The sequence below is a fragment of the Dipodomys merriami genome, unplaced genomic scaffold (genome assembly GCF_024711535.1).
Source record: "Dipodomys merriami isolate MVZ:Mamm:240054 unplaced genomic scaffold, mDipMer1.0.p SCAF_34, whole genome shotgun sequence".
Lineage (NCBI taxonomy): Eukaryota > Metazoa > Chordata > Mammalia > Rodentia > Heteromyidae > Dipodomys > Dipodomys merriami.
In genome coordinates, this window is record NW_027204937.1 from 7,437,338 (window position 1) to 7,448,228 (window position 10,891).

Sequence of the window (10,891 nt, forward strand, 5' to 3'; positions counted from 1 at the left end):
GTGTCTTCCGTCACTTCCGCGCGCCGCGGCTAACGTCAGTACCAGGCGCAGGCTGCGGTGGGGTGGTTTGATCGTCAAGTTCGGTTCTGGTTGTTTGTGGACCATGGAGAGTGACTTTTATCTTCGTTACTACGTAGGCCACAAAGGCAAGTTCGGTCATGAGTTCCTGGAGTTTGAGTTCCGGCCCGACGGTAAGAGTGGCCTTCGCCCGCGGGGGGCTGGAAGCAGGCCTGGTGGTGCCTGGGCTCCGGAATGGGCGGGAACTGGAAGAGGCCGAGACTGAGAACCGCGCCGTAGTGCTGGACGAGCTGTCTGCTTTTTCTATTGTCCACATACAAGGATGTTTATTAAGTGACTTAAAAAAAGCAAATTGCTGAGATTGTGACAGACGTTGTTTAAGCGCCTGCCGTGTGCCAGGTTCTGCTCTGTCCGTTAGGGAGAGTAAAGGGGATTGTCTAAACTAACTTCCCTTCCCCTAGAACTTGTGTTTCAGTGCTAGGAGAGACCGTAAACCAAAATGATGATTCCCGAGGGTGTTCAGGGACAACAAAATGTTGGAATAATTAATGGACACACTGCTTTGAGATAAGGTATCTTAAGAGAGCTTTCTGAAGAGTGGATGTTTGAACCTATTGTAGATTAAGAGAAGCCAGCCTTGGGAAGCTCGGGAATAGCATTCTGTAGAGCGAGTAGCAATGTTAAAGCCTTAGGGGATAGACGTGTAAAGAAGTTCGGAAATGGTGGAGGCAGAATCAATTAGCTTTGATTGGTTAAGGGTATTTAGGGAGGGTGCATTGGAGAGAAGAGAATCCACGATGATAGAAAATTGCAGCTGAGGGCTACGAATGTGGCTTAGTAGTAGGGTGCTTGCCTAGCATGCATGAAGCCCTGGGTTCGATTCCTTAGTACCACATAAACAGAAAAAAGCTGGAAGTGGTGCTGTGGCACAAGGGGTAGAGTGCTAGCCTTGAGCGAAAGAAGCTCAAGGACAGTGCCCGGGTCCAGAGTTCAAGCCCCAGGACTGGCAGAAAAATAAAAAAATGCAACTGAAGTCTGGCGCTGGTGGCTCATGCCTATAATCCTAGATACCCAGGAGGCTGAGATCTGAGGATTGTGATTCAAAGCCAGATGAGAGACAGATACAAGAAACTCCTAGTGATCCTGAAAGGCATAGAAAATTTGCAGTGTGTATGTGCATGGTAGGAGTTGATTAGGAAACTTAAGATTGAAGAAGCTTGTTTTGGACAGCATTCACAGCAAAGAAGCTGGAGGCCAAAGGATGCATGGAATGGCTCAAGCAGAAGCAGTAGGCTTATTGATTCCATCTGTGTGAGAATATTGCAAGAGTAAACTGGACCAGCAGGCAGGACCTCAGCTCAACTGTATGTCATGTTAAGGACTTTATATTTTGTCAGGAAGGCAAAGAGAAGCCATTTGCAGCCTCAGTATTAGAATAATTTAATTAGATGTTTCTACATATCTCCAGACAATGTTTGTCCATCATCTGGAGAATGAACTGAAAAGAGATCTAAGGAAGAGAAATGGTGCAGAGATGTAGAATAAATTATTTGTCTTTTTTCACATGTCTTCTCTACCATGGAAAAATCGTGTGTTGTATTTTCTTTATGTTCTCCATCCCCACCATATACCCACACTATTCCTTTGGTTATACATGTGCCAAATGTGCTCAAATGATAAGAACACAACGTTTCTCTCACAGAAATAAATCCATGTTTCATGGTCACATGAAAGTACAGGTAAATAGTTTGTACATGAAAACGAAAATGGGAAACTTGAGATGTGAAAGATTGATGGAAGGGTGAGGGGGAATGACAGAAGGAGTGACACTGAGCAAGATGCATTGTACTAACAGATATGTTAAATTGAAAGCCATTAATATAATTATTTGGAGATAATAATAGAAAATAGGCGGGAAAAAGCTTAAAAAACATTCAAGCAGCATTCTACAGTTTTCACAATGCTTTTACAACTCATGAGCTTTTTACAACTCCTGAACGCATATCCTCTTGAGATAAGTTATCAGTTTTCCTTATTTTTAGTTGAAGGCATTAACCTGCAAAAATGTAATTTGTCAAAGTCAGAAAACAGCCTGTTTATGTTCTTTTACCACACCATCGTTGTCTCACTTTTTTTGTGGGGGGAGGGGATGTCAGATGAACTCGGGACCTGGGTGTTGTACATGAGCTCTTTTGCTTAAGGTAGCACTCTATCACTTTGAGCCACAGCGCCTCTGCTAGTTTTCTGGTGGTTAATTGGAAAGAAGAGTCTCACTGACTTTCCTGCCTGGGCTGGCTTGGAACTTCCATCCTCAGGTCTCAGCCTCCTGAGTAGGTAGGATTACAGGCATGAACCACCAGTACCTGGGACTCCCTTTTTCTTGAACTATAGTTACACTGTACTTAGATGGCAGCTGGCAGGTGTTTAATAGCCCAAAGTGAAGGACTGAAAAGACTAAAGTGGTTGAATACCATGGGTACAAGTAGTAAATCTGTTAGACATTTTGAAGAACAGGATACAGTTCGGGCAAAGCTAATAGTCTTGGGAGTTCAATGATTTTTTGTTCATATGTTCTTATTGTTCATTGCACATATTTTGTGTTTTTCATAGGGAAATTGAGATATGCCAATAACAGCAATTACAAAAACGATGTCATGATCAGAAAAGAGGTATGGACTTTCCCTTCTTTTCAGTTTAGCCTTTCCTGTTCTTTCTGGGGGATTATATTGAAGAATAAAGAATAGAAAAGTAGACCAGTATTTATAAACAGGTACATTAGTTCTGTTAACTCCTTTTTTTGTTGTTGTTGTCGGTCATGGGGCTTGAACTCAGGGCCTGGGCTCTGGCATTGAACCACAATCTTCAGATCTCTGCCTCTTGAGTAGCTATGATTACAGGTGTGAGCCACCAGTGCCTGGCTGCTATTTTCTTTTACAACAATAAATCAGTTACTACTGACTTTTGGGGGGACACAAATTGTGTTCAAGTAATACTAGTCTATAGTGATACCTTGTCTCTCTCAGTAAAGGTCAAGATCAAGCCTTTGTCAGGTTTAGTGTGTGATAAGGACCCAGAATCTGCTTTCAAGATTTTTTTTGTTGCTGCATCCTCCAAAAATAGCAAATTCTGTGTCCTTACAAAGCATTAAGAACAAAATGGGGGCAGCTCATTGCCTTGAGTCCTTCTGCCCTTGTGGTATAATCTAAAAGCCCAACTCTTACACTGTTGCATTGAGATTATGTTTTAATGTAAAATTTGGAGGGTGAACAAACTTTCAAAGCATAGCAAGAATGATTTACAGACTTTCCACATGGGTGAACCAATGTGTCAGTAAGTAGCTGGGGAGCTGAAGTATTGTCAATGAGTGCTTCTAACCTGACCTCTTATTTCAGCATGTTGGAGTCAAGCATAAATGTCTTTCCAGTTAAGGAGGTGCCCCAGATAGGAGCAGTGGTTCATATTGTCTATCACTTTCTAAGTGTGTTGCTTAGGGATACAACCTAAATCCTGTTTTTGTTTTTGTTTTGTTTTGTTTTTAATTTCAGGCTTATGTACATAAAAGTGTGATGGAGGAACTGAAGAGAATAATTGATGACAGTGAAATTACCAAAGAGGATGATGCTTTATGGCCTCCCCCTGACCGAGTAGGCCGACAAGTGAGTATGTTTATTAACTATACTTGTAGGAAAGAAGTCTTAGAAGATAAAGTTTACTTTTCTGCACATGACATTGAATTCACTTATGATGTGTCTCTGCGATGTGCATAAAGCAGATTGCCAGCACTTTGGTCAGAGGGAACATTAATTCTATAATAAGGACCAGAAGGAGCAAGTGGTGTGGCTGGCCAGCTGTGGCCTAACCCTGAATTTCTTCTTTTTTTTTTTTTTTTTTTGGGGGGCTGTCCAGTAGTGGGCCTGACTCTGGGCCTGGGCGCTGTCCCTCAGCTTCTCAGCTCAAGGCTAGTGCTCTACCACCTGAGCCACAGCGCCACTTCCGGCTTTTTTCTTTTTGCTTATGTGGTGCTGAGGAATCGAACCCAGGACCTCAAGCATGCAAGGCAAGTGCTCTACCACTGAGCTACCTTCCCAGCCCCCTGAATTTCTTCTTGTGAAATACCACTGTCTTCTCAAAGGTTTTGCTGTCTACCTTATTTACCATGTAAACTGGTAGAACAAAGCATTGTGGAGAGCACAAAGTAAATAGAACACAATTATTTCAACAGTCTAGTGGAAGAAAAATCATAAGTAGCTAAGTATTCAAATCACAGCTTGTGTGATCATTCTCAAGACCACCGGGGTAATTAAAAAACTGCCACTGTCATATTTGAGTGAAAAAAAGCTATTGTCATTTTTGGGTGAATTAACAGGAAATGTTTCTATTTTGACTTCACTGGTTCATTGCTATTCCCAGACATACCTTGATTGTTCTTAGTGGGCCCTGTGCACTGGTCTGCCTTCTGCCTAAACTATACTTCTTTTAACACTGTACAGACTATTATTGAGGTATTCAAATGTTATTTCCTTGGTACCATCTTGTCTGTCCATCCAGTCTTAAGAAGATGCTCCCAATCATTTTTTTACAAATAAGACCTGTTTTATTGTGTTCATTATGTCATTGTCTAAAATCATTGCATTTACTTTTCTTTTTTTGCCAGTTCTGGGGCACTATCTCTGAGCTTCTTGGCTCAAGGTTAGCACTCTACCACTTGAGCCACATCACCACTTTTGGCCTTTTCTGTGTTTGTGGTACTGAGGAATCGAACCCAGAGCTTCATGCATGCTAGGCAAGCACTCTACCACTGAGCCACATTCCCAGCCCCGCATTTATTTTCCTTATCCTCTCACTACAACTGACCCTCAAGTGAAAGATTTTTTTTTTCTTTATGCACTGGGGCACTGGGGCACTGGGGCTTGAACTCAGAGCCTCCAGCTCTCACTTGGCTTTTTCACTGAAGGCTGGTGTTCTAATACTTGACCTACTCCTTCATTTCTGCCTTTTTGGTAGTCACCTGGAGATAAGAGGCTTTTCTGCCAGTTGTGGCTTCAAACCATGATTCTCAGATTGCCACCTGAGTAGGTAGGATTATAGGCATGAACTACCAGCACCTGGTTGAAAACTTTTTTTTTTTTTCTTCTGTGAGTCATGGAGCTTGAACTCTGTGCCTAGGTGCTACCCCTGAGCTCTTCTATATTATAACAAATATTACATATGGTAAAATATATATAAAATTTAACATATTCTTTTCACTGCTGTATATCTATTAATTAAAATAGTACCACTGTATAGTAAGAGCTCAATAGTGATTATGTTTATTAAAATTGTAAAATATATTAGTTTGGGGTTTTGTTGTTGTCATATTGTCATATAGAGGCTTTCAACTTTTAGGAGAATAGAATGAAAGATGAGTGCAAACTTTTTTTTTTTGTCGGGCTTGGGGCCTGAACTCTGTCCCTCAGATCTTCAGCTGTAGACTAGCGTTCTACCACTTGAGCCTCAGGGCTACTTCTGCATTTTCTGCTGAGGAATCGAACCGAGGGCCTCATGCATGCAAAGCACGCACTCTACCACTGAGCTACCTTCCCAGCCCTAGTGCAAACTTTTTGACATTATTTTCATTTGTGCGTGCGTGCATGCATGTGTACACGCGTGCACGTATGCATGCCGGTCTTGGAACTTGAACTCAGGGCCTGGGTGCTGTCCCTGAGCATTTTTTGCTCAAGGCTAGCACTCTTACCACTTGAGCCACAGCTCTATTTCCAGCTTTTTGGTATTTAATTGGAGATAAGATTTTCCTGTGCTATTTCTTTTAAAAAGAAGAAAAAAATCTCCAAGGCTGGTAGCTCACACCTATAATCCTAGCTAGTCAGGAGGTACAGACCTAGAGGATCAGCAGAGAAGTCTGAGACTCCATCTTCAAAATAACCAGCATTAAGCCAGGCTGGAGTTGAGACTCAAGTGGTACAGCACTAGCCATGAGCAAGCAAGTTGAGCATGATGCCCTGAATTCCAGCCCCATAATTGGCTTGAAAGAAAGGAAAGAGAAGGAGGAAGGAAAAAGAAATGAACGGAAGGGAGGGAGGGAGGGGAGGGTGGGGGGTATCACTAGAACATAAGTTCTATTAGGGCAGAAATCTTCATTTGGTTTGTTTGTCTTACCTCTTTGTTCCCAAGTCCTGGGAAAAATACATGGCCCAGCAGGTACCCCAGGGACTTTTTTGAAGGTTTGTTGGGCTTCTGTAACTACTTAGAAATTAAGACTCCACCCAAATCATACAGCTAATAAGTGACAGAGTTGGGATCAAACTCAGTGTCTGGAATCATTTCCTTTGTCCCATGTTGCCAAGAAAGGTTGGGTCCTTTGGTATTTTTAAAAGAAATCTATCTTCCTTGCTTACAATGAAAACACATATACAAAACTGTGTGTAAATTTTTATAAATCTCAGAGGTCTTGGAGCCCTGAGAGGCTGATCTTCTCAAGGGCTAAACAGTGTTGTCTTTATTTCTAGTGCTCAATAATTTAGTGCTTTTAGTAAGCTGCCCTTGCTTTTGGGGCTATCTATAATAGAGTTTGGGTAACAAATGAGTCTTTCTCCCCTAATGAATGATTTATTTCTGCCTAACGTAGATTTTTTTTTTAATTACTGTTTCTAGGAGCTTGAGATCGTTATTGGAGATGAGCACATTTCTTTCACAACATCAAAAATTGGTTCTCTTATTGATGTCAATCAATCCAAGTAAGTATATATGATCCTTTTATCAGATACTGTTTTAGAGCAGATTGCTAAGAAACTCTCAGCTAACTTGGACCAGCCCATTATAGGAAGATGTGGTGCAAATGCAAAACAGAAGTGGGCAGAATTTTCCCCTCTTGAGAAAGGGACTCCAAATTGTTGTACATCAGTAGCCACAGGGAATTGGTTCCAAGAACCCCTCAGACCAAGTTTGTGGTCACTCAAGTCTCAGAAAACAGTACAGTGTTTTCTTTAAATCATCTCTAGATTATTAAGAATACCTAATACAATGTGCTGTGTAAATAGTTGTTAAACTACATTGTTTAGGGCATAATGACAAAAGAGTCTAGGTGTGCTCACTATTATGGGCCATCATAGACATAAGAAGATTTTTACCCAGAGAGGGAAAGTCCATTGATTGTTGCTATGAATATTCAAAGTTGCTGCTTTTACGTTTAGGTTTCATTCAGTCATGGTGACTAAAAACTTGTCAGTGACACAAGAGAGTCACATAGGAGCAGACAGAACAGTAGATGAAATATTGGCCAAGCAACTAAAGTATACAATTCAGTGGGGTAAATCATAAAATTGAGACATGAATCTCTGTACCATAAAGAGTCCTTAGAACTTGGCAGTCTCTTTGACTCCTGTGTTTTAAGGATTTGGAGTAAGCAATAGTTTGCTTTAATGTTGGTAGGTATTTTTCCCTGAATCTCACAAGTAATATATGCTTAATGTAGGAAATACAGAAAAGTAGACCTGAAAGATTTGCTTTTTTTGTCAATTAGACAGTGTTTGTTAGTATATTTTTTTTCCTCTGCATTAAAAAATATATAGGAGCTGGGCATTGTGGAAATCATGTAATCTTAGGAGGTCAAAGCAGAGTTGTCATAACTATAAATGACTGGAGGCCAGAGGCTAAAGCAGGAGATTCAGGGCCAACTTGGACTTGAACTATATTTTGAGACAGTCTCAAAAACAAACATACACATACACAGAGGAAGCTGATATCTAGGGGATCTCAGAAAAGTTCACTAGACTCCATCAAGTTAAAGTGATAAAGCACCAGCAGTAAGCAAGAAAGCCATAGTGCTGGCAAAAAGTGTTTTAACAAAAAGCACAAAAAAATACAAATTGAGATTTTAATTTTTTTATCACTAGCTTTTTCCTTTTTATTTCCCCATTAAAAATGTTTAACTGACCTCAAGGTATTTATTTATTTATTTATTTAGATAATACTGCGGGGTTGAGCCCAGGGTTTCATGCTTTCTGAGCCCTTTTGTTTTTACCTTTTTACCTAAGATCTCCCTAACTTCTACCTGATTAACCTGGAACCATGATTAATCATCCTGTCTCCATCTCCAAAATAGCTGAGATTACAGGCGTGACTACCATGATCAGTTTCTGTTAATATGTGACCTTTTCCTTCTTTATGGACATTAGTTTGATCAAAGTTTTAATGCAGTTTATATACCTTGATAGGGAACATTTTGGTAGATAATAAATGGTTGGGTTTTTTTTCCTTTTCTTCCAGTTTTACAGCTCTCTAAACTCTTTTTTTCCTTTATGTTTTAGAGATCCAGAAGGCTTACGAGTATTTTATTATCTTGTTCAGGACCTGAAGTGTTTGGTCTTCAGTCTTATTGGGTTACACTTCAAGATTAAACCAATCTAGACTGAATATTGGTGTGGACCTGGTGGAGGGGAGTAGTTCTTTCTAATTACCATTATCAGGAAATTTTGTGTATATTGGGCAAATTTTTTTATAGACTATAAATGATTGTCTTTAATAAATACGTGATGAAATTAAATTTGTTGCTTTCTAAAGACCTATATGAGAGAAAACCTACATGCTGTGAATTATTGCCAAAAATAAATCTAACCAGAAGCCAGGCACTGGTGGCTTATGTCAGTAATCCTAGGATTCAGGAGGCTGAGCTCTGAGGGTCACGGTGGTTCGAATGAGGATTATGGTTCAAAGCCAGCCTGGGCAGGAAAGTCCATGAGACTCTTTAGTCCAGTTAACCACCAGAAAACCAGAAGTAGAGCTGTGGCTCAGTGGTAGGGTACTAGCCTTGAATAAAAAAGCTCAGGGATAGGGCTGGGAAGGTGGCTCAGTGGTAGAACGCTTGCCTTGCATGCATGAGGCCCTGGATTCGATTCCTCAGCACCACATAAGCAAAAAGAAAAAAAGCAGGAAGTGGTGCTGTGGCTCAAGTGGTAGAGCGCTAGCCTTGAGCTGAAGAGCTGAGGGACAGCGCCCAGGCCCAGAGTTCAGGCCCCACGACCAGACCCCCCCCCCCCCAAAAAAAAGAAAAAGCTCAGGGACAGCATCTACCCTGAGTTCAAGCCCAACAACAACCAAAAATAACCCACTGTCCAAAACTACCACTTACAAGGATAATAGAAAATAATAGAAAAATACTACATTTTAAAATAAAATCAGGCCAGGTGCTGGTGGCTTACACCTGTAATCCTAGTTACTTAGGACACTGAGATCTGAGGATCATGGTTCAAAGCCAGCTGGGACAGGAACATCCATGAGGCTCTTATTTCACAACTAACCACCAGAAAACTGGAAGTGGTGCTGTGGCTCAAGTGGTATAGCTCTCACCTTGAGCTGAAGAACTCAGAGACAGTGCCCAGGCCCAGAGTTCAAGCCCCATGACAAAAAAATAATCAAGTCAGTAATGTTCAGAGAAAATTCCAGGGCAGGTCATTCAATTTCCTAAATAAACAAGGGAAACAGAACCTATAAAAAGGAGACCTGAAAGTCATTAGTTGCTGGGGTTTATCCCAGTAGTAGAACACTTGCCCAACAAGCATAAAGCACTAGATTTTACCTCAGCATCACAAAACAATTACGTAATGTTTGAATCATGATGAGGAAATGTATATTAATATTAAGAAAATGTGTATATCTGAACATTTTGATGAAGTACTTTTAACTCCCTCTCTCCCCCTTACATTGCACATGCTAGGCAAGTACTCTACAACTGAGCTATCTTCCCAACCAAATACTGTTTGCCTTTTTAGGGGTAAAATAGTACTTGGGTTTTTAAAAGTCGAGTAGAAATATCTATATAAGTCACTAAGAACAGACCAATACATACAGTGTGAGGATTTCTGAAGAAATCCTGATACATCCGTAGGATGTTATACAGAGGGGTTACCATACCATAAGTAGGTAATGAGTACAATTCTTTTTGGACAATGTCACCCCTTCAGTTTCCCCCAGTTTCCCCCTCCCATCCCTGCCCACAAGTTGCATAGCTTATCTTTTACATAGTACATATTAAATACTGTACCGTGCCCTCCGTGCCCCCCCCAAAGACACAACAACCCAAAAGCAAAGACAAACACAACCCTACAAGAACAATAGAAAAATTTTGTTTTTCTTTAAATTTTTTGTGGCTTCTTTAGGCAAGTAGCTGGTTGGCTAGAGACAGTCCAGCTCCGGACAAGGTCCCAGGCGTTCCTAAAGCAATTCCTTTCCCGCTCCACTCTGTTGCCCCGGACAAGCTAGGGGCAGCCTGCAGCTGACACCAGCGCGTCTCCTGTGCGGTCTACTTAGGAGCTACAGGGCAACCTGGTGGTAAAGCAGACATGAAGTCACTCCAAATCTTAATCGACACAGACTCAAGTAGGCTGTGCCTCCACGTGGTATTCACGGTGTGGCCTCAGAAGGTGACAGCTGAAGGGCATGGCCCAGACTGGGGGCAGCATCCCGAAGAGAAGCAAAGCGAAGAGCTGACCCATCCAAACCTTCCTGTCGGCCCTGGGCAGCGGAACCCAAGAGATCAGAGAAGCCTCTGAGCAGGCAGAATAGTAGGAAAGAACAGGAGACCTGGCGGGGTTTCCGGCAGGGGCTGTCTTGTGCCGGCACAAAATCGGGGTTCAGTAAACATCTGTGGCTTTGCGGACTTGGGGGGCAGGAACCGGGCCGTCTAGCACGGATATCCGCTCACCTAACCGGGGCGGGGCGAAAAAAAACCGGCTGGCTGGCAGGCAGGACCCGGATACCCGCGAGGTAAAAGCAGCCTAGAGTTTGCTCGGGAGGAAAGGCCTCGCCCCTCCCCTCCCAGGCCCCTCCCCTCCCCTCTCAGGCCCCTCCCCTCCCCTCTCAGGCCCCTCCCCTCCCC

General features: G+C 42.1%; 1 protein-coding gene and 1 long non-coding RNA gene across 2 annotated transcripts; one reads left to right on the top strand and one right to left on the bottom strand.

Moving 5' to 3' along the window:
- The first annotated feature begins 19 nt into the window (after positions 1-19).
- On the top strand, positions 20-8,560 carry Magoh (mago homolog, exon junction complex subunit). The gene is made up of 5 exons (XM_069987203.1): positions 20-191; positions 2,629-2,687; positions 3,564-3,674; positions 6,670-6,752; positions 8,325-8,560. Exons 1-5 carry the CDS (start codon positions 104-106, stop codon positions 8,422-8,424), a joined length of 441 nt encoding a protein of 146 aa, XP_069843304.1. The 5' UTR covers positions 20-103; the 3' UTR covers positions 8,425-8,560.
- Positions 8,561-10,123: 1,563 nt separating this feature from the next.
- LOC138803240 (uncharacterized) lies at positions 10,124-10,778 on the bottom strand. The gene is made up of 2 exons (XR_011364921.1): positions 10,597-10,778; positions 10,124-10,338 (listed from the first exon to the last, which is right to left on the bottom strand). It is a non-coding gene; the product is annotated as an uncharacterized lncRNA (long non-coding RNA).
- Positions 10,779-10,891: the final 113 nt, after the last annotated feature.

Excerpts from the sequence above, each read along its gene's own strand:
- Magoh (XM_069987203.1), top strand. The coding sequence starts at position 104 with ATGGAGAGTGACTTTTATCTTCGTTACTACGTAGGCCACAAAGGCAAG. Across the intron at positions 192-2,628 it reads GTTTGAGTTCCGGCCCGACG|GGAAATTGAGATATGCCAAT; the intron begins GTAAGAGTGGCC and ends TGTTTTTCATAG. Across the intron at positions 6,753-8,324 it reads ATTGATGTCAATCAATCCAA|AGATCCAGAAGGCTTACGAG; the intron begins GTAAGTATATAT and ends TTTATGTTTTAG.